At 44.8% G+C, this 23,859-nt stretch overlaps 1 protein-coding gene across 1 annotated transcript in view; it reads left to right on the forward strand.

Annotated features, from left to right (window-relative positions):
- Nucleotides 1-23,859, forward strand: part of MORN1 (MORN repeat containing 1) — a 346,148-nt gene that overhangs the window by 18,483 nt on the left and 303,806 nt on the right. Inside the window, exons 5-6 of the mRNA XM_069741579.1 lie at nucleotides 490-580; nucleotides 8,475-8,562. Coding sequence (XP_069597680.1) covers nucleotides 490-580; nucleotides 8,475-8,562 — 179 coding nt within the window. The remainder of the gene's footprint in view (nucleotides 1-489; nucleotides 581-8,474; nucleotides 8,563-23,859) is intronic.

Raw genomic sequence — 23,859 nt, forward strand, 5'->3', positions numbered from 1 at the left:
TCTGTCTGTCTGTCTGTCTGTCTGTCTGTCTGTCCTGGAAATCACGCGTCTCTGATTGGTCGAGGCCTGGCGGCCTCGACCAATCAGCAACGGGCACAGCGACGATGATGTCATAAAGGACGTAGACATCTCACGTTTCTGATTCAGCGACGGGCACAGTATCGACGTAGATGTCATAATGGTTGCCATGGCGACGATGATGTCATAAAGGTTGCCTCGACCAATCAGCGACGGGCACAGTCTGCCGCGAATTCTGGAATCATCATTGTCCATATACTACAGGGACATGCATATTCTAGAATACCCGATGCTTTAGAATCGGGCCACAATCTTGTGTATATATAATTGTCTAAGGGTTTTTCTGTCTGTCTGTCTGTCTCTGTCCTGGAAATCCCGCGTCTCTGATTGGTCGAGGCCGCCAGGACGTATATTCGTATGACTGTCTATGTATCATCATCCTTTTTTCTATCCCCCCCACCCCGCACGCAGGACATGGCTTACTGGTAGACAAAGAAGGACAGACCTACTCTGGAGCATTCCACAACAACAGAAAGCACGGGGACGGACAAATTACATTCCAGTAAGTCTTTTATTATGTGTAATCATTGGTTCAGAATTTATAGATAAAATCCTTAGGATAATTCCTCAATATCTGACAGATGATGGGGGTCCGACTCCCAGCGCCCTCACTGATCCGCTGATTGATGGAGCTGCAGGGTGCAGCGCCCAATATTATGTAGTGGCCATGAGTGGTACTGCAAGCTGGGAGGTGAAGTAGGGTGCGGTGCGGTGCGGTGCGGTGCGCTCCGGTTGCCCACAGCCACAGTTGCAACCTAGAGGCAAAACTGATAAAAATGGTACATTTTCATGGATGTAAAAGTAGACCGGGTTATGTGAATGCAACCACTTTGGAGGGGCATGGGCGTCCCAGTCTTCATGCGTTTGTCAAGTCAGAATGCTGCTGTGACCACTTGTTAGTCCTCCTCTGGCTCCGAACCGTCATGGAGGGGGCTCCTGCATCTCTCTCTGCTCTGTGGATGCATTCATATAGTTAATTATTTTTTTTTCTTGAAGACCGATGTTTTCCAGGATTCAAACTCACAACCAGACCGATGTTTTCCAGGATTCAAACTCACAACCAGGTCAAAACTTTAGCATTAAGCCACGAGCTGCGCTGCTAATTATATGAGAATTTTCTCTGCCTAAATTTCCAAATAGTATTCTTCTTTTTTTTTTTTTACACCCAAATACTGATACAAAAAGATACATCTCTGTTCACCAGCACATCTGTGTATACCTGTATACTGGGAGTAAAATAAAAGAGTGACTGGTACTGGTGTAGTGGAGACGTACATGTAGCAGAGTGGGAATAGTAACACACCAGCTGAAATGCCAAATATCCGAGATAAATGAGTAATGTGTCGCTAATCAGTAGTTGTCCGGATCCCGAGACCCCCCCCCCCCCCCCTATTGGCTTGCTGCCAAATTTGTAGGTTTACGGATCCTGAGACTCCCAATCAGCGCTCAAAAAAGGCAGAAATGCGCCCCTATAGCGATGTATGGGCTCAATAGAAAGTCTATGGGTCTTTGCACCAAGTATTTTGTTACTAAAAATCATTTTTGCAAATGAGTTTTGTTAAAAATCATGCATCGTTTGCCTTTTGAAGCCTCTTCGTTGCACTGTTTATTAGTGGCTGCAGAATGAGTTAACTGAGACCCTGTCAGTGAGCTCATTCTTACCACCCAATGCTCTTATCTCCTTTTTGTCTGGGCTCCTCTCAGCTGATTTATGGCCACAGATCACATCACAGATCATTGAGCAAGGAAACATAGGAGCCTGGAAAACTACAATTTTGCAAAAAAAATTGTTTTATGAAACTGAATTGCAAAAACGACTTTTAGCCACAAGTAAAAAAAAAAAAAATGTTCCCGGAGGTGGACAACCCCTTTAAGTCTGCAATTCCGGCTCTTGGGGAGTTTGTCACTGCACCACATGCCCCGGCGGCTCCTGCGCACACTAAAGTATAGGTCCTGGACCATGTGAAGACGCGGCTTAATAAAAGCCGAACATTCGGGACGCCCGGAGGGTAGAACACAACTGATTTGCACCTGTGTCCTGCAAGTGAAGGCTTTGTCTGTAAACAGTCGTCCGGTGCTGTGCGTCATCTAACCCTACGTGTGTCTGCCAGCGGTCTACCGTCACCCTCAGCAGTGCACGGCCCGTAATCTGGAGGAACACGTGTTTGGGCGTCATGCATTCCACATGTGTCTCTATGGCTCCCAGGGTAACGTTAGCCGTTTTCCTGGCACCGTCCGCTCTACGCATATTTACTCTGCCCGGCTACTCAACTGTTGAGTTGGCACAGATCTAGTAGCAGGTGTGATCAGCTCCAGCAGAGGCAAGTGGCACTCCAGTGACATTGTTATCTGAGAAAAGGGATATCCCACCGAAGAGAGGGCTGAGGTTCTCAAACACGCCGGAGGGAACACATGGGCTGGTTTCTGCATGACTTTCCTAGGATCCACTCCAAAGAAATCACAAAGGATTCCATGAGACCAGTATATACTTGCTGTGCTTGGCTGCATTAGATACACTGGGTGTGTGTCTTTTTTTACTTTTTCATTTTTGTTTTTTAATTCTGTATCCAAACATGTTTTGGAGCTGATGCCTTCTTTCTGTATTATCCTAAAAGTGAGTGCAGACATAATATATGGACTTGGCATTAAAAGTCCCTAAAAGCTTTTACATTGGATTCTCATTAGCTGACATTTTTTTTTTTGAGTAATTTCCGTGTTTTTTTTCTTTAACTATGAGAAGCACTTTATAGCAAGAAATAATCTTGCTAAAAAGTGTGTGCATTCCATCTTCTGGAGGCAGCTTCCTCTGGTTGAGGAGAATGGTGCCTCATTCCTGATCACTGTCAGAACCATTCTGCAGCGCAACTGTCCTCCAGCCCGACACTGATCAGTCTGATTGATGCAGGGCAGGGAAGAAACTCCCAGGACCTACACATCACTAAAGCTGTGCAGATGCTGCATGTCACTGCGCGAGAGAGAAGCCAGAAGACCACAGCATCTGATTTCTCCTACTCCTGCACTGATTAGAAGCTCTTCACCTCTATATTAAACGGTGCAGGTTTCTTTTAGCAGTTCAGAGGTTAATCCGCTCACTTGAGAGCTCCTGGAAGCTTGCCTGCATTAAGGCTCTCAGCTGTTCACTGTTAGCCACTCCCATCTCCTATATAATCTGTGCCCTGGCTAACACTCATTTGGTTTGCTAGATGGTGGTTTGTTGTTGTTTGAGAAGGCGTTTGGTGGATTTATCTGAGACTGTTGCAACGTTTTAGTTGTATGCTAATCCCCTTCTTCTCCTACTTTGTTTTTTTCCCCATCTTCCATTCCCCGGTGTATACCTCTGTTGTTTGTGTGAGTATATTTGTATGATTGGTATTTTTCTTTATACCTGTTCGTATTACCTTGTTAGTCTGGTTGGTGTATTAGGTTACACTACTGCTCCCCTCTTTCCTGGGTGATGGAAGGGTACAGACTGAGGGTGGATTCAAGAGCTCAGACAAGGTACTTGACCTCGGCATCTTCACCATCAGAAGTAATTCAGGGAACAGCGCAAGCTAGGGCGCCCCTAGTGTTAGGGCAGGGAAGGAGCCTCTGGTCCTGGGATATCCGACAACTGAGTTGTGATACTGCAAGTCCCAAGTAGCTGAAGGCCCCCTTCAGATCATATGATCAGTAATATGCCTGGAAGCAACTTCAAAATGTTATATACACAAAGTGTGTGTGATTGTGTGTATGTGTATATGTAGCAGAGCGGTGTGCGCATGCATAAGAACTGTATGTGTATATAGGTAGGAGAGCTGTGTGTATATGTAGCAGAGTGGTGTGCACATGTATAAGAACTGTATGTGTATATAGGTAGGAGAGCTGTGTGTATATGTAGCAGAGTGGTGTGCACATGTATAAGAACTGTATGTGTATATAGGTAGGAGAGCTGTGTGTATGTAGCAGAGCGGTGTGCGCATGTATAAGAACTGTATGTATATAGGTAGGAGAGCTGTGTGTATATGTAGCAGAGTGGTGTGTGCATGTATAAGAACTGTGCGCATGTATAAGAACTGTATGTATATAGGTAGGAGAGCTGTGTATATGTAGCAGAGCGGTGTGCGCATGTATAAGAACTGTATGTATATAGGTAGGAGAGCTGTGTATATGTAGCAGAGTGGTGTGCACATGTATAAGAACTGTATGTGTATATAGGTAGGAGAGCTGTGTGTATGTAGCAGAGCGGTGTGCGCATGTATAAGAACTGTATGTATATAGGTAGGAGAGCTGTGTGTATATGTAGCAGAGTGGTGTGCGCATGTATAAGAACTGTATGTATATAGGTAGGAGAGCTGTGTATATGTAGCAGAGTGGTGTGCACATGTATAAGAACTGTATGTGTATATAGGTAGGAGAGCTGTGTATATGTAGCAGAGTGGTGTGCACATGTATAAGAACTGTATGTGTATATAGGTAGGAGAGCTGTGTGTATGTAGCAGAGCGGTGTGCGCATGTATAAGAACTCTATGTGTATATAGGTAGGAGAGCTGTGTGTATGTAGCAGAGCGGTGTGCGCATGTATTAGAACTGTATGTGTATATAGGTAGGAGAGCTGTGTGTATATGTAGCAGAGAGGTATACGCATGTATAAGAACTGTATGTGTATATAGGTAGGAGAGCTGTGTGTATGTAGCAGAGCGGTGTGCGCATGTATAAGAACTGTATGTGTATATAGGTAGGAGAGCTGTGTGTATGTAGCAGAGCGGTGTGCGCATGTATAAGAACTGTATGTATATAGGTAGGAGAGCTGTGTATATGTAGCAGAGAGGTATACGCATGTATAAGAACTGCATGTGTATATAGGTAGGAGAGCTGTGTGTATGTAGCAGAGCGGTGTGCGCATGTATAAGAACTGTATGTGTATATAGGTAGGAGAGCTGTGTGTATGTAGCAGAGTGGTGTGCGCATGTATAAGAACTGTATGTATATAGGTAGGAGAGCTGTGTGTATATGTAGCAGAGTGGTGTGCGCATGTATGTGAACTGCATGTGTATATAGGTAGGAGAGCTGTGTGTGTATGTAGCAGAGCTGTGTGTGCATGTAGGAGAGCTGTATGTATATTTAGCAGAGACTTGGGAATAAATAGTAGAGCTGCGTGTGTATATCAGAGAGCTGTATGTGTATGCAGAAGATCTCACTGTGTGTATATATAGGGGAGCTGTATGTGTATATAGCAGAGCTGAGCTGTGTGTATGTATAGGAGTATTATGTGTTTATATAGCAGAGCTGTGTGTATGTATCAGTGAGCTGTATGTGTATGTCGCAGATCTCACTGTTTTTTATGTACTTCTTTCTCTTGTCTTTCTTTTAAGTTAACAAAGTTAACTTAAAATGAAAGGATGTATCACTTACTCGGCTGCCTTCTATCATTTTGACACAATCCTGGTTTTCTCTTCTGGAGATCTAGCAGATCTGTGAATGCTCAGCTCTGTACAACCCCACCCAAACCATTGATTGATAGCTTTCTGTGTACACTGTGCATAGGCAGAAAGATGTTAATAAGTGGTGGTGGCGGGGTTACAGGAGGAGGAAAGTCAGGAGGACTACATGGTACGAGACACCTAGTCCTGTAGTGATAATCTCCAGCTGATAAAACACTGATTTTATTAAAACAATAACACACAGTCTAGTAGGTGACACATCGCCAGATTCATGGTCTCTGTTTCCACATCTTGCTGCTTTCGGATTACATAACAATATCCTGCTGTCTGATTCCCTTTAAATACTAAATAAGGTGCAAATAAAACGTCACTAATAGAAGCATTTTTCCTCTAGAAGTAATTAGTCTTTGATAAAATGATGTCGGAGGGACGTGTCAGCTTCACTACAGCTTGCTGAATCTCCTTCAGATATGGGCTCATTTGTTTGAGTGAGCAGATCCGCTGAGCTGGACTCACTAATGAAGTCCTAATGAAGCCGAGCGGAAAATCATTAAAACAGCCAAGAGTGAAGAACATAAATAGCAGGAAAGCCCCCGACCATACACGGGCCATAGACTGTGCTGTGTAAGCACATCATCGCAATAATCACTGATGCTTTTAACACATGTTCCAGAAACAGCGCCACCCTTTCCACCTAGCTTGATTCTGGTATTGCAGCTTCGCGTCATTCGAGTAAATAGGTCCGAGATGTAATAATTTGGTGCAGTTGACGTCTTATCTGCAGCTCTGAGTGTCTGATCTCGCCGGCGGCTCACATTTTTTTTTGATTCAGTTGTGCTCTTTTGGTTTTTATTATTCGACTATCTGAGAATAGGATCGGTCTATCAAATTAGAATGAATTAATGAATTCTAGAAAGTGTGTCTGTGCAAATAATCCTACCATCCTCTGCTCAATAATAACACTGCAACATAGTGCTAAAATAATACCGCTATTCTGTGCCCACATAATGGGGCCATAAAGCCTTTGTACAGCTTCGCACAGATTGTTTTTATTATTAGTCATTTCCTTCCTAGATGCCAACTTAGAGGGGGTGTCCACCACTCAGACGACCCCTTCTGAATCCTTATGTCCCCCCCCCCAGTAAAATAATAACACCTATACTCATCTCATTCCATCGGAGTCGGCACTGTCTCTCCTGGGTCTCTCGTGACAGTGGCGGCTTCACTCTTCTCTCCTACGGATGTAGTTGACATTTGGAGGAAGCTCTCTCAATTCCTCCGGATGTCTTGATTTGTGGGAAGATGGGGAGAGTGAAGCCAGGACTGATTGGCCCCAGAGATTGCATGACATAACAGTGTCATGCGAGCCCCGGGAGAACCAGTGTCAACACCGAGGGAACAGCGCCAGCGCCAGCACCAGCTGTGAGTATAGGTGTTATTATTTTACGGGGGGGGGGGGAAACATAGGGATTCAGAAGGGATTAGTGGAGAACCCATTTAATAGTCTCCATCAAACATTTATTTTACCATTTTGCTAATGCAAAGTGTCTATCAGTCCTTTATCTAGCTGAGTGATCGGCCAAAAAAAAAAGATACAAATCTGTCAGAGCTCCTGGTTCTGATGGCTCTCTGCTTTCCCATTTCCCAAGGTTAGAGATAGTAGCAGCACGTAGAGAGTTGTACACAGATATCCACGCTATGGAGAGGGGAGAAAGCACGCACTGTGTCAGGATGGGCAGAGATGACAGGCTACAGATTAGGAGGAAAGGACGAGAAGAGGAAATAAGTGCAGGATAGAAGTTGCGCTAATAGATGACCTAGTAAAAACAATTGCACATAGAACTCACATCCAGCCTGTATTACTGGGAGAGACACTCGCACAAGATGAAACTTTGGCAGTTTTGCTTACATTAATCTAATGTGGGTATGGCCTTTTACCATATCCAAATAAACACGTCATACCATGTGTGCTGAAATAAAGTGTCAATTTGTTATACAGTTTGTCGAATAATGCAGCCATGCGTCCCCCACAAAGATAGACCTAAATACTACGCACATATTAGTGCCATACAGCACCCATATAACATAACCAGTGATATATTAGAACTACAGTACAGTAGTGCTATCACTGATACAATAATGCCAGTTACTGAGTGCTAGCCTCAGGCTGCTTGTAAGGGATCGGGTCACACATGCCAGAAAGGGTTTGGTTACTCTGTTCAGAGTGGCATTAGTTTTTCTCAGACATAGATGAAAAAAAACAAAGAGCTTCTATCTCCACTTCTCCATTCTTTCAGTCCATGAAAATCAGACTGCACTCGGATGTCATCCGAGTGCGGTCCGCTCTTTTTCACGGACCCATAGACTTGCATTGCCAATTTTGATCCGACACTCGGCTCAAAATTTGACGTCTCCATTTTTTTCCGATCTGATGAAGAAATCTGAAGCCTCCTAGAATTTCATAAGTAGGAGTGCTATCTGTGAAAACTACACAAACGCTGATCGTGACAGCGTCAACAACCCTAATAATTCCAGGTAAAATATTATAAATCACATTACTAACTTGCTCCAAAATGTAATCCCCATGTATAGGGTTGTTCTTAATGGGGCCTTCAAGAGAACACGTTAACAAAAAAAAAAAAGATTAACTCCCTTGTCTTACATCATACTGGGCTCCCTCCTTCTCCTCAGCAATGTCCATCTTCCACTGCCCACCAGGGTCACGGACTATCGCACATAGTGAGGTTCTAGTGTCTTCTCATAGAATAAGGAACTGACTGCACTCGTGCTGATTTTGAGGTCCACAATGGAGCTCGAAGCATTAGACGTCGTACCATCTGGTGGACCTTGCCGCGTCCTCTACACATTTATGGTTAGTCCTAGCATAGACATTCGTTTTACCACACTATGTGACACAGCCACTGAATTTAATGATCAGCTCCAGTAATAACTATGAGATCTTTTCTACCATTACAGGAATGGCGATCATTATGAAGGGAACTGGATCCTCAACCAACGTCAAGGACATGGAATTCTGCACTGCGCAGATGGAACCATTTATGAGGTACAATGACCCAATGTTACATCCTGCACCCTTCTCATATTTATTTCCGTTCTTTGTTGTGTTCCCTCTTCTATTATTGGACATCCATGCCACACCTTGTATATTTGCTATTTATTGTCCTTAGGAACAATGGCTAATACTAGAGAAGAGAGAGAGAGGATTCAAAAAGATCTAAACAAACTGGAACTGTGGGCAGCAACTAACAGAATGGTTTTTAACAGGGAGAAAGCAAAGTCCTACATCTGGGCAATACAAATGAAACAGTATATACAGAATGGGAGGAATAGAACTAAGCAACAGCACATGTGAAAAAGTCTTGGGTATACTAATAGATCACAGACTGCACATGAGTCAACAGTGTGATGCAGCAGCAAAAAGGGCAAATGCAATTCTGGGATGTATTAACAGAAACATACTGTCTAGATCACGTGAAGTCATTATTGCCCTCTACTCCTCTTTGGTCAGACCTCATCTGGAATACTGTGTCCAGTTTTGTGCACCACATTTTAAAAAAGACATCAACAAACTGGAGCAAGTTCAGAGAAGGAGCTACCAGGATGGTGACCGGTCAGCAAACCGTGTCCTATGAGGAACGGTTGCAGGATTTGGGAATGTTTAGCTTGCAAAAAAGAAGACTGAGAGGAGACTTAATAGCTGTCTACAAATATCTCAAGGGCTGTCACATTATAGAAGGATCATCTTTATTCTCATTTGCACAAGGAAAGATTAGAAGCAATGGAATGAAACTGAATGGGAGGAGACACAGATTAGATATTAGAAGAAACTTTTTGACAGTGAGGGTGATCAATGAGAGGAACAGGCTGCCACGAGAGGTGGTGAGTTCTCCTTCAATGGAGGTCTACAAACAGAGGCTGGACAGACACCTGTCTGGAATGGTTTAGTGAATCCTGCTTTGAGCAGGGGGTTGGACCAGACGACCCAGGAGGTCCCTTCCAACTCTAACATTCTATGATTCTATGATTCTATTTTATTTATTCCCTCTCAGACCATCGATCCAGAACGTCCATCTCAGGTGTTGGAGCTCAGTAGCTCAGTGCCACCATCTGGATCCTCTTGTACATGGGTGGTGGAGTGATTCCCGTTATTGTGAAGGTCATACAATAAACCTTTCCATACACTTTAGATAGCTGGATGGATGGTCCTGCTGGCAGCTTTCTCTTTCGTGCCGAGCGCTCCTTTGTTCTCCATGAGAAAGCCAGACACCTCTGCTGGTGGCTTATCTCCCACAGGAAAAAAGGATAGGTAGTCCAAAATCAGACTTGCCAGATCCTTAACTTCCCGACAATCGCCTACAATGGGGTTCCTATACATGGTAGACTGTTGGCCGAACCTGTTGAATTCGGCTGACGGTAGTTTAATGTGTACGGGGGCTTAAGAATAAATATGAGCAGCTTTTTCTCACCAACATGGGACAACATTAAGTAGAGTGCTTCATTAGAACATCTGTAGGGCTGAAGGCCTCCATTCACATTAGATAAGTGTTGGCTGAACAGGAAGATGCACATACTTTCTAGCTTTTAGCAATAATCTTCCATTTGTTTTCCTGGTCCTCATGTTTTTCAGACGTCACCTTACTCCCATTCCACGCCCACTCTACTCTCCTTACCTGAAAGGACTTTTGGATTCTGGTGCCCCTTCTGATGACTGGACATCCCAACACCACAATGACCTCACAAGAAGCCTCTGCCACCCCTGGGAGATTTTCTAACTCTTCCTAGGCTTCGGAATATCTCCCTTTTTCATGGAAGCCTCCTGGATTTTCTAGGAGAGTTGGCAAGAGCATGGCAGTATAGGCAACATAGAAAAAAAATTAGTTTCTGGACCATCAAAACCTAAAAAGCTTCCACCGTAAGCAATCGGTATCTCCCCTACACAGGATAGATGATAAACGTCTGAGGGCTGGGGGTATAATTGATGTGACCCCCAACCATTGGCCTCTGTGGAGCCTTAGTTATCATGTGCGACCACCATTCTTGTAGGCAGTTGATGGGGCAGTGGTCGCACTTGCTCCTTTCAAATAAGGAACTTTCGGACACCTGTTCTGAAGATCAGTAGGAGTCGGACAACATATAAGTAATATATATAATATTTTTGGACATCTCTTCTAATATTGTTACCTCCCATTACATCTCTTGGATAGAAGGGTAGCATGGTCGTCTAGATGTGGCTTAATTATGGCCCATCGCCATTGTTCCCAGTGAGCAGTAATGCCGTCTATAAGTCAGTATCCTGTTTCCCGTATATTCCTGGCGGCGCACAGTTTATCCTGGCACCCCCCTCCCTGTCCATTAAATGTCTCTCTCCCTAATCCAGGTTTATGCTAATTGTATCCTTGCTCCTTATGAATAAAACATGCATTATTTCCGAAACTGGGAATCTATCACCAATCTCTGTTAATGTGTAATGTACTAATATTGGTTGTAATTATCCCCCATTATAACTCAATTAGCAGAGCTGCGCCGCCGCTGTTGATAGACACAACGGTGTATTGTGAATCCACGATTTCCCAGGCAGGCGTGAATGGAGATCATTGGTTTTCCTTTGTCTGATTGGAGTCTCGTCAAGGAGAAGAAACGTCTTTAGTGGACTACAATGTCTGCAGAACACTCAGAGATGATAATAAAGGGCTTCTTCCTTCTCCGTCAATGAGCCAGACCCGGCCGTGGAATATTCTTTGGTCCTATGGGACATAGAGTAGATGCGGTGGTAAAATATTCTAAATTATTGGCCTTAGACGATGATTGTAGAAATGAAATATTACTGTGACATCACTAATATTGTTTTTATACATGATTGTGCCACAAATGTAAGTAGCATATAGATAATTGGCACATTGTAGCCGCACTAATTGACTGAACGCGCCACCTCGTAGCATAGTCGTAGACTTTGTACACACTGAGCCTAAAGTTTAACTCTGGGAAAAGTCATCAGCCTTCACTTTAATGTCACCATAGGCCTCCGTAAACTCAACAGAGGCTCACATTGTGTGCTGTTGTGTCCTCCGTCTGATCCATGTCTGTGTCTCCATACCGTCTACAGGCCATGTGATACACGCTTGGTGTGACGCTATGGTGGACTGATACCTAGGCATTAGAGGTGGGTGGACTCCTGGAGGTTCGAGTTCGGCCAAACAGTTTAAAAAAAAGTTCGAGTTCGGGTATCAGAACAATACCCAAAGCCAGACCCCGTTCACTTGAATGGGGTGCCTGAACATCTAGTGTTTTCCACACTGTCATGTGCATGACAGCGCACCAAACACTGCCCTGATCGGTGGTAAAATTATTACGTCCAATCAGACAGCCGCAGTTTCCATGCTGACAGCATGAGCCCACAGCTGCGACCGGAGGTAAAAAGTTTACCTCCTGTCACTGGCATCTGCAAATGGGACTACTGCATCAGCCTACCCCTGCTGCTGCTAATAACAGCGAGAGCAGGCGCCGCTGATGGGAGTAGTCATCAGCTTGATAGCTAGCCTTACTAACTCTGAGTGTCGCAGCCTTCAGCTGTCAGTTTTGCATGGCTGGTTATCAAAAATACAGGGGAATTCACGCCGTTTTTTGTTGTTTTTTTTTTTAAATTATTTATTTAGAGTTGAGGCGCTGACTGATGAATACTCTCATCAGCGGCGTCTGCTGTTGCTGTTATTATTAGTGGCACGAGGGGTAGGCTGATCGGAGTAGTAGTCCCATCAGCCGACGCCAGTGACCAGAGGTAAACTTTCTACCAGCTGTGACCTCATGTTGTCATTTGACAGCATGGGAACCGCAGCTGTGTGACCGGCGGTAATGATTTTGCCATGCTGTCCTGCACATGACAGCAGGAGAAACACTCGGTGTTCGGGGCGCCAAACCCGAACAGTAACAGGGACGTCCTGGTGAAGTCCGTGTTCGGGGTCTGTGCTCAAACAGTAGGTGTTCGGTATGGGCCCCGAACTTTACCGTTCGGGTTCGCCCATCTCTACTAGGCATCCATCCACACTGGTGCTTATACCCCTCCTGTATACACCTAAAAGATCTTCTGCCTGGATCTGCCTTTCTGTCCTGTCCTTCGTAAAGCTGGCAATACACGTTAAGTAGCTGTCGGCCAAACGATGCTTAGGCGACAGCCATCTTGACTGACTCATACACAGGACCTCTCAATCAGCCAAGCGCTCCTGTGCTGTCTATGAGAGCCACCGACTGACAGATCTACTGGCAAAGCAAACGGCTATCCAGAATCGGACATCCCTGATAGACCTCTCTCCCAGCAATCAGTTGGACGCTGTCCCCATACACATTAGGTTATTGGATGAATCCTTCAATATCGGCGACATTAGTCTAATGTGTATGGGGACCCTATGGCCATGTTCACATGAAGCTTTTTATCATCAAAAAAGTTTCCTACTAGAAATTGCTTCAGGAAACTCTCCTTATTTGCAGAGTTTTTGTTTTCTGCAACGTTTTTAAAGAGGTTTTTTAAGCCTTTTTGCAGAGTTTTTTTCCTGATGCGTATTTTGCAACCTGTTGATTGGACAGTGCATAATTTTGATCATTTTCCTCCAACCAGGCGTTTCTGAAAACATGAAACATTTAGGCTATGTGCACACGTTGCAGATTATTTGCGGTTTTTTAGCGTTTTTGTGCTATAAAAACGCTATAAAACCGCAAATAATTTGCATACATTAAGCATCCCATCATTTATAATGGAATCCGCAATTTCTGTGCACATGATGTGCGTTTTTCCACATGAAAAACGCATTGCGGAAAAATAATGAACCTGTTCATTAATTTTGCGTTTTTTTTCGCGGATTCCCCACTGTCTAATGCATTGTGAAATGTCCGGGGAAAAAACCGCGCAAAAACCGCGAAAAAAACGCATGCGGATTTCATGCGGAAATCTGGTTGAAATGTCCGGATTTCCACAGGAATTTTCTGCATGAATTCCTGAACGTGTGCACATAGCCTTAAAAGAGACTCAGTGCCTGAGCCAAATAACATCAAAGCGTTTTTTAACATAGAAATGAACAGAAATATCCTTTCAAGTGTTTTTAGGAGTAGAGCCGCATAAAAAATGGCAGAAAAAGTGCTAACAAAAGGATCAAAAGATTATTCCTGTTAATTTGTATGGGAAAATGACTTGGTTTTCATATGGGTTAATTCTTTTCATCTTCTTTTAACCATTTTGTGCTTTCAAAAAACCATTTAAAAGAAGTGACATGTCCATTCTTGTGGCATTTACCGCTATAGCTTGCCGAATAAGGAGGGACCCGAGCAAATTCGCTCATCTCTAGTCACAACGGTAAAAAAAAATATTCGCCCTAGGCTACCTTAGAGTCTGCAGTCTCCTGTGAGACATGCAATGATACACAGCCTTACTCTCCTTTGTGATCTGACCGTCGACATCTACTGTGTAAAGTAGAGTAGAGCGGAGTGTCATTACCTCCCTCTACATTGACTGCTGTGAAATAAGAGCTGCAAGAGGTGTTTGTAATGACACACAGCTCTGATCTCCTCCACCTCCATGATCTGATTGTCATCATCTACTGTGTGTGGGTAGAGCAGAGCTGTGTGTCATTGCAAACGCCTCTTGCAGCTCTCATTTCATAGTAGTCAGTGTAGAGAGAGGGGGAGAAGAGCAGAGTTGACAGTGCATTGGGATGAGAGCTGCAGATGCAGAGGTGTTTGTAGCAACACACAGCTCTGCTTTACTTTGTACAGTAGGTGCTAGCAGTGAGAAGAGAAGGGCTGTGTGTCATTAGAAACGCCTCTTGCAGCTCTCATTTCAGAGCAGTCAGTGTAGAGGGAGGAGGAGAAGAGCAGAGTTGACAGTGCCATGGGATGAGAGGGGCAGATGCAGAGGTGTTTGTAATGACACACAACTCTGCTCTACTCTAGCCATTAGTTTCCGGCGGTGAGGAGAGCAGGGCTGTGTCATTACAAACACCTCTCATCCCATGGCACTGTCAACTCTGCTCTTCCCCTCCTCCCTCTATTCTGACTGCTGTGAATTGAGAGCTGCAAGAGGCTTTTGTAATGACCCACAGCTCTGCTCAACTCTACCAAGTAGGTGCCGGCGGTGAGATCAGTGAGGACAGCAGGGCTGTGTCATTACGTATCTCACAGGAGGAAACCTGTTCTGACCTTCTTTGGAGACATGTTCTTTTTCCCCTGCATGACACCTCCTGCTTATTGTAGGGGAAAAAGTAAAGACCCCCTTACAGTTACACCTGTTTGTAGACATATAATGAGTTGTTTAAATTAATGGAACTGGTGGAATAATCTGAGCGCTGTACTTGGCTCTCACAGCAGGCCCATGGACAAAGATTGGAGCGTGATGGGCATGCACGGCCATCACTCCAGTCTGATGGGTCATGTCGGGGGCTAAATATTGTGTATGTATCTGCTCTCTTGGCTTCCCCCTTCTTTTCCCACCATTTCTGCCGTCTCCTCTCCCCCAGCTTTCGTTCTTCATTGACATTCTCCGGAAAGTTAATGAGCACTCAGAGTTAGTTTGAGGTAAGATGTCAGTGCCGTCTACTAAGTACATTTTCGGGTTGCAGAGCGTCAGATATAGGTGAATGGGCTTCATCGGGTTGATCACGCCCATTGTGTGACAACCACTCCGTAAACGGGGCAGGCTGCCAAGCCAAAATTTCCCTTTAACCCCAAATGCTCATGAGTGCATCACTCAATTGTACTCTATGTCATAAAAAAACGGAGTCGCTTCAGAACGCCTATATAATGGGTTGATATCCCATTAAAGGGAACCTGTCAGTAGGACAAACCCTTCTAAGCGATCTACATTGCCATGCAGGTCATAGGAAGCTGAATAAAATGATACCGGAGGTCGTTACTAGTGTGAGACATGTAGATCAGGAGAGTGGACTGCCAGTAATTACATGTCTCACACTAGTAACTCCCCCTATCATTTATAATAAGCTCTGGAGGCAGATTCTTGGGGAGATCTATGCCTGGCCCATAGATCTTAACAGCTCATTTACAAATTAAAAAAAACATGGATTTCTCTGGATTAAGGCATCGGATCGCACAAATCAAGGTATCACTTTATTCAGCTTCCTATGACCTACATTGCCATATAGACGGCATACGAGGGTTGATCCTACTGACAGATTCCCTTTAAAACAATGGTCTGTCAGTAAATTGGGTTCTCCAAAGGGAGAGACGCTATCTAACCGAGATTATTGATGGAAATCTTAAACTGTCATGTGTTTTGAAATGCAAACAACCTCTTCAGCTTCTGTGTGGTATCGATACATACTGACCAAGATTACTATTGAGGAAATAGGGACCTTCAAGGATCTCCCACTATCGAACCTCCTTAAAATGCCTTGATCGCCCAGTTTTCAGCAAGGATTGTACAAACCTCGCCCTTTTAGGACTTTGCAGTCAGGGATGAACAAAGTTTGCTGGGTCTGTGTTAATAAAAATTTGCACAGTCCCAAATTTAGGACTATCGGCGGCTATATGGACTGTTGGTCTGTATGTGTGTTTGTATATATATATACACACATATATATATAGTGAAAAAAATTGGAACAGCATCCAGAGAATACCTTCAGTCACGGTGCAAAGCTCATCCAGCCAGCTATCCAAATGGCCTCAAACAATACAAGAAAAAAAGAAAAGCAGCACCAAATAATAAAAAAATGATGTGGACTTTATTGCCTGAACGGCGTGGCAACGTTTCGGATATCAAATCCTTTCTCAAGCCTTTCTCAATCCTTTCTTTTTTTCTTGTGTGTATATATATATATATATATATATATATATACATACAGTGGGGCAAAAAAGTATTTAGTCAGTCAGCAATAGTGCAAGTTCCACCACTTAAAAAGATGAGAGGCGTCTGTAATTTACATCATAGGTAGACCTCAACTATGGGAGACAAACTGAGAAAAAAAAATCCAGAAAATCACATTGTCTGTTTTTTTTATCATTTTTTTTGCATATTATGGTGGAAAATAAGTATTTGGTCAGAAACAAACAATCAAGATTTCTGGCTCTCACAGACCTGTAACTTCTTCTTTAAGAGTCTCCTCTTTCCTCCACTCATTACCTGTAGTAATGGCACCTGTTTAAACTTGTTATCAGTATAAAAAGACACCTGTGCACACCCTCAAACAGTCTGACTCCAAACTCCACTATGGTGAAGACCAAAGAGCTGTCAAAGGACACCAGAAACAAAATTGTAGCCCTGCACCAGGCTGGGAAGACTGAATCTGCAATAGCCAACCAGCTTGGAGTGAAGAAATCTATATAATTCGCTATTGAACCCATTTATATTGGTATATGGTCTCCATCCTGTCATGTGATGCTCCCATCCTGCACCACCGTTCTGTAATTTGCTGCTCCCATCCATATGCCCCATACGCTGCTCCATAAAGGTTGATGGCCCCCATAAAATGCTCCATAGTATATGCCCCGTATGCTGCTCCATTATGGTTGATGGCCCCCATAAGATGCTCCATAGTATATGCCCCATATGCTGCTCCATTATGGTTGATGCCCCCCATAAGATGCTCCATAGTATATGCCCCATATGCAGCTCCATTATGGTTGATGGCCCCCATAAGATGCTCCATAGTATATGCCCCATATGCTGCTCCATTATGGTTGATGGCCCCCATAAGATGCTCCATAGTATATGCCCCATATGCTGCACCATTATGGTTGATGGCCCCATAAGATGCTCCATAATATATGCCCCGTATGCTGCTGCGATATATATAAAAAAAATACCATACTCACCTATCGTCCCTGGACGCCGAGTGCTGGGGGGCCTGAGCAGGCGGGGACACCGGCGCGCTGTGGGGGTCAGGTGCCGGAATCACCGCTAGCTCAGGCCCCCGACACTTGCTATAGTCACCTGGCCCTGATCCAGCGCTGCGCGCCGCTCCGTGTTCCGGGTCCTCTGGCTGTGACTGTTCAGTCAGAGGGCGGCGCGCATTAAGCCCGTCATTGCGCCCTCTGAACTGTGAACGTCACAGGCAGAGGACCCGGAAGATGGAGCGGCGCGCAGCGCTGGAACGGGCCAGGTGACTATAGCTGATACTCACCCCTCCTGCCACGTCCCTGCTTCTCCGTTGGAGATCGCGGTGTGCGTTCAGTGCTTACGCATACCGTGATCTCCTGGGAGCGTCACTCTGTGGGGTCCAGACTGCGCCGGCGCTTGCACAGTCTATAAAGGCTTCGGACAGAGTGACGCTCCCAGCCTTATATTATAGATATATATATATATATATATACATATATACACACAGTGGGTACTGAGCGTATTCAGACCCCTTTACATTTTTCACTCTTTGTTTCATTGCAGACATTTGGTAAATTCAGTTCATTTTTTTCTCATTAACCCCTTCCCGACCTTTGACGCATACGCTGCGTCATGAAAGTCGGTGCCATTCCGACCCATGACGCAGCATATGCGTCATGGAAAGATCGCGTCCCTGCAGATCGGGTGAAAGGGTTAACTCCCATTTCGCCCGATCTGCAGGGACAGGGGGAGTGGTAGTTTAGCCCAGGGGGGGTGGCTTCACCCCCCCCGTGGCTACGATCGCTCTGATTGGCTGTTGAAAGTGAAACTGCCAATCAGAGCGATTTGTAATATTTCACCTAAAAAAATGGTGAAATATTACAATCCAGCCATGGCCGATGCTGCAATATCATCGGCCATGGCTGGAAACACTAATGTGCACCCACCCCACCCCACCGATCGCCCCCCCAGCCCCCCGATCTGTGGTCCGCTCCCCTCCGTCCTGTGCTCCGCTCCCCCGTCCTCCTGTCCGCTCCCCCCGTGCTCCAATCACACCCTTCGTGCTCCAATCAAACCCCCCCACACTCCGATCCCCCCCCGCACAGCGATCCCCCCCCCCCGCACAGCGATCCCCCCCGTGCTCCGATCCACCCGCCGGCACAGCGATCCCCCACTCCGTGCTCCAATCCACCCCCCCCGTGTTCCGATCCACCCCCCCATGCTCCGATCCACCCCCCCGTGCTCCGACATCCCCCCCGTGCCCTGATCTCCCCCCCTTATACTTACCTGGCCTCCCGGGGTCCGTCCATCTTCTTTCCTGGGCGTCGCCATCTTCCAAAATGGCGGGCGCATGTCCAGTGCGCCCGCCGAATCTGCCGGCCGGCAGATTCGTTCCAGAGTGAATTTTGATCACTGAGATATAACCTATCTCAGTGATCAAAATAAAAAAAAAAGTAAATGACCCCCCCCCCCCCCCCTTTGTCACCCCCATAGGTAGGGACAAATAAAAAAAATTTAATTTTTTTTTCTCCACTAAGGTTGGGGTAAGAACTAGGGTTAGGGGTGGGGGTAGGGTTAGGGGTAGGGGTAGGGTTAGGGGTAGGGTTAGGGTTAGGGGTAGGGTTAGGGTTCGGGATGTGCACACGTATTCTGGTCCTATGCGGATTTTTCCACAGAGGATTTTATAAATCTGCAGTGCTAAACCGCTGTGGATTTACCGCGGTTTTTCTGTGCATTTCACTGCGGTTTTACAACTGCGATTTTCTATTGGAGCAGTTGTAAAACCGCTGCGGAATCCGCACAAAGAAGTGACATGCTGCGGAATGTAAACCGCTGCGTTTCCGTGCAGTTTTTCCGCAGCATGTGTACAGCGATTTTTGTTTCCCATAGGTTTACATTGAACTGTAAGCTCATGGGAAACTGCTGCGGATCCGCAGCGTTTTCCGCAGCGTGTGCACATACCTTTAGAATTAGGCTATGTGCACACGGTGCGGATTTGGCTGCGGATCCGCAGCGGATTGGCCGCTGCGGATTCGCAGCAGTGTTCCATCAGGTTTACAGTACCATGTAAACATATGGAAAGCCAAATCCGCTGTGCCCATGGTACGGAAAATACCGCGCGGGAACGCTGCGTTGTATTTTCCGCAGCATGTCAATTCTTTGTGCGGATTCCGCAGCGTTTTACACCTGTTCCTCAATAGGAATCCGCAGGTGAAATCCGCACAAAAAACACTGGCAATCCGCGGTAAATCCGCAGGTAAAACGCAGTGCCTTTTACCCGCGGATTTTTCAAAAATGGTGCTGAAAAATCTCATACGAATCCGCAACGTTGGCACATATCCTTAGGGTGAGTGTTGGGTTGGAATTAGGGTTGTGGTTAGGGTTAGGGGTGTGTTGGGGTTACGGGTGTGTTGGGGTTAGGGTTGTGATTAGGGTTACGGCTACAGTTGGGATAAGGTTTAGGGGTGTGTTGGCGTTAGAATTGAGGGGTTACCACTGTTTAGGCACATCAGGGAGTCTCCAAACGCAACATGGCGCCACCATTGATTCCAGCCAATCTTGTATTCAAAAAGTCAAATGGTGCTCCCTCACTTCCGAGCCCCGACGTGTGCCCAAACAGTGGTTTACCCCCACATATGGGGTACCAGCATACTCAGGACAAACTGCGCAACAATTACTGGGGTCCAATTTCTCCTGTTACCCTTGAGAAAATAAAAAATTGCTTGCTAAAACATCATTTTTGAGGAAAGAAAAATGATTTTTTATTTTCACGGCTCTGCGTTGTAAACGTCTGTGAAGCACTTGGGGGTTCAAAGTGCTCGCCACATATCTAGATAAGTTCCTTGGGGGGTCTAGTTTCCAAAATGGGGTCACTTGTGGGGGGTTTCTACTGTTTAGGCACACGAGGGGCTCTGCAAACGCAACATGACGTCCGCAGACCATTCCATCAAAGTCTGCATTTCAAAAGTCACTACTTCCCTTCTGAGCCCCCACGTGTGCCCAAACAGTGGTTTACCCCCACACATGGGGTATCAGCGTACTCAGGAGAAACTGGACAACAACTATTGGGGTCCAATTTCTCCTGTAACCCTTGGGAAAATAAAAAATTCTTGGCTAAAAAATTATTTTTGAGGAAAGAAAACGTATTTATTATTTTCACGGCTCTGCGTTATAAACTTCTGTAAAGCACTTGGGGTTTGAAAGTGCTCACCACATATCTAGATAAGTTCCTTTGGGGGTCTAGTTTCCAAAATGGGGTCACTTGTGGGGGGTTTCTACTGTTTAGGCACACCAGGGGCTCTGCAAACGCAACGTGACGCCCGCAGACCATTCCATCAAAGTCTGCATTTCAAAAGTCACTACTTCCCTTCTGAGCCCCCACGTGTGCCCAAACAGTGGTTTACCCCCACACATGGGGTATCAGCTTACTCAGGAGAAACTGGACAACTTTTGTGGTCCAATTTCTCCTGTAACCCTTGGGAAAATAAAAAATTATGGGCTAAAAAATTATTTTTGAGGAAAGAAAACGTATTTATTATTTTCACTGCTCTGTGTTATGAACTTCTGTGAAGCACTTGGGGGTTCAAAGTGCTCACCTCACATCTAGATAAGTTCCTTTCGGGGTCTAGTTTCCAAAATGGGGTCACTTGTGGGGGGTTTCTACTGTTTAGCCACATCAGGGGCTCTGCAAACGCAACGTGACGCCCGCAGAGCATTCCATCAAAGTCTGCATTTCAAAACGTCACTACTTCACTTCCGAGCCCCAGCATGTGCCTAAACAGTGGTTTACCCCCACATATTGGGTATCAGCGTACTCAGGAGAAACTGGACAACAACTTTTGGGGTCAAATTTCTCCTGTTACCCTTGGGAAAATAAAAAATTGCGGGCTAAAAATCATTTTTGAGAAAAGAATTTTTTTTTTTATTTTCATGGCTCTGCGTTATAAACTTCTGTGAAGCACTTGAGGGTTCAAAGTGCTCACCACACATCTAGATTAGTTCCTTTGGGGGTCTAGTTTCCAAAATGGGGTCATTTGTGGGGGATCTCCAATGTTTAGGCACACAGGGGCTCTCCAAACGCGACATGGTGTCCGCTAATGATTGGAGCTAATTCTCCATTTAAAAAGCCAAATGGCGTGCCTTCCCTTCTGAGCCCTGCCGTGCGCCCAAACAGTGGTTTACCCCCACATATGGGGTATCTGCGTACTCAGGACAAACTGGACAACAACATTTCTGGTCCAATTTCTCCTATTACCATTGGCAAAATAGGAAATTCCAGGCTAAAAAATCATTTTTGAGAAAAGAAAAATTATTTTTTATTTTCATGGCCCTGCATTATAAACTTCTGTGAAGCACCTGGGGGTTTAAAGTGCTCAGTATGCATCTAGATAAGTTCCTTGGGGGGTCTAGTTTCCAAAATGGGGTCACTTGTGGGGGAGTTCCATTGCATAGGCACACAGGGGCTCTCCAAATTCGACATGGTGTCTGCTAACAATTGGAGCTAATTTTCCATTCAAAAAGTCAAAAGGAGCGCCTTCCCTTCCGAGCCATGCCGTGTGCCCAAACAGTGGTTTACCCCCACATATGAGGTATCGGCGTACTCGGGAGAAATTGCTCAACAAATTTTAGGATCCATTTTATCCTATTTCCCATGTGAAAATGAAAAAATTGAGGCGAAAAGAAATTTTTTGTGAAAAAAAAGGACTTTTTCATTTTTACGGATCAATTTGTGAAGCACCTGAGGGTTTAAAGTGCTCACTAGGCATCTAGATAGGTTCCTTGGGGGGTCCAGTTTCCAAAATGGGGTCACTTGTGGGGGAGCTCCAATGTTTAAGCACACAGGGTCTCTCCAAACGTGACATGGTGTCCGCTAACGATGGAGATAATTTTTCATTCAAAAAGTCAAATGGCGCTCCTTCCCTTCCGAGCCTTACCATGTGCCCAAACAGTGGTTTACCCCCACATGTGAGGTATCGGTGTACTCAGGAGAAATTGCCCAACAAATTTTAGGATCCATTTTATCCTGTTGTCCATGTGAAAATGAAAAAATTGAGGCTAAAAGAATTTTTTTTGTGAAAAAATAGTACTTTTTCATTTTTACGGATCAATTTGTGAAGCACCTGGGGGTTTAAAGGGCTCACTATGCATCTAGACAAGTTCCTTTGGGCGTCTAGCACACGGGGGCTCTCCAAACTTGACATGGTGTCCGCTAAAGAGTGCAGCCAATTTTTCATTCAAAAAGTCAAATGGCGCTCCTTCCCTTCCAAGCCCTGCCGTGCGCCCAAACAGTGGTTTACCCCCACATATGAGGTATCAGCGTACTCAGGAGAAATGGGACAACAACTTTCGTGGTTCAGTTTCTCCTTTTACCATTGGGAAAATACAAAAATTGTTGCTGGAAAATCATTTTTGTGACTAAAAAGTTAAATGTTCATTTTTTCCTTCCATGTTGCTTCTGCTGCTGTGAAGCACCTGAAGGGTTAATAAACTTCTGGAATGTGGTTTTGTGCACCTTGAGGAGTGCAGTTTTTAAAATGGTGTCACTTTTGGGTATTTTCAGCCATATTGACCCCTCAAACTGACTTCAAATGTGAGGTGGTCCCTAAAAAAAATGGTTTTGTAAATTTTGTTGTAAAAATGAGAAATCGCTGGTCAAATTTTAACCCTTATAACTTCCTAGCAAAAAAAAATTTTGTTTCCAAAATTGTGCTGATGTAAAGTAGACGTGTGGGAAATGTTATTTATTAACTATTTTGTGACACATAGCTCTCTGGTTTAAGAGAATACAAATTCAAAATGTGAAAATTGTGAAATTTTCAAAATCTTCGCCAAATTTCCGTTTTTATCACAAATAAACACAGAATTTATTGACCTAAATTTACCACTAACATGAAGCCCAATATGTCACGAAAAAACAATCTCAGAACCGCTAGGATCCATTGAAGCGTTCCTGAGTTATTACCTCATAAAGGGACACTGGTCAGAATTGCAAAAAACGGCAAGGTCTTTAAGGTCAAAATAGGCTGGGTCATGAAGGGGTTAATGTACACTCTGCACCCCATCGTGACTGAAAACAGAAATGTAGAAATTGTTGAAAATGTAATAAAAAAGAGAAACTGAAATATCACATGGTCATAAGTCTTCAGACCCTTTGCTCAGTATTGAGGTGAAGCACCTTTTGAGCTAGTGCAGTCAAGAGTCTTCTTGGGAATGATGCAGCAAGTTTTTCACACCTGGATTTGGGGATCCTCGGCCATTTTTCCTTGCAGATCCTCTCCAGTTCCGTCAGGTTGGATGGTGAACGTTGGTGGACAGCCATTTTAAGGCCTCTCCAGAGATGATCAGTTGGGTTTAGGTCAGAGCTCTGGCTGGACCAGTAAAGAATGGTCACAGAGTTGTCCTGAAGCCACTCCTTTGTTATTTTAGCTGTGTGCTTAGGGTCATTGTCTTGTTGGAAGGTGAACCTTCGGCCAAGTCTGAGGTCCAGAGCTCTCTGGAAGAAGTTTTCATCCAGGATATCTCTGT

Source organism: Ranitomeya imitator, chromosome 10 (assembly GCF_032444005.1).
Source record: "Ranitomeya imitator isolate aRanImi1 chromosome 10, aRanImi1.pri, whole genome shotgun sequence".
In the NCBI taxonomy this organism is placed as follows: Eukaryota; Metazoa; Chordata; class Amphibia; order Anura; family Dendrobatidae; genus Ranitomeya; species Ranitomeya imitator.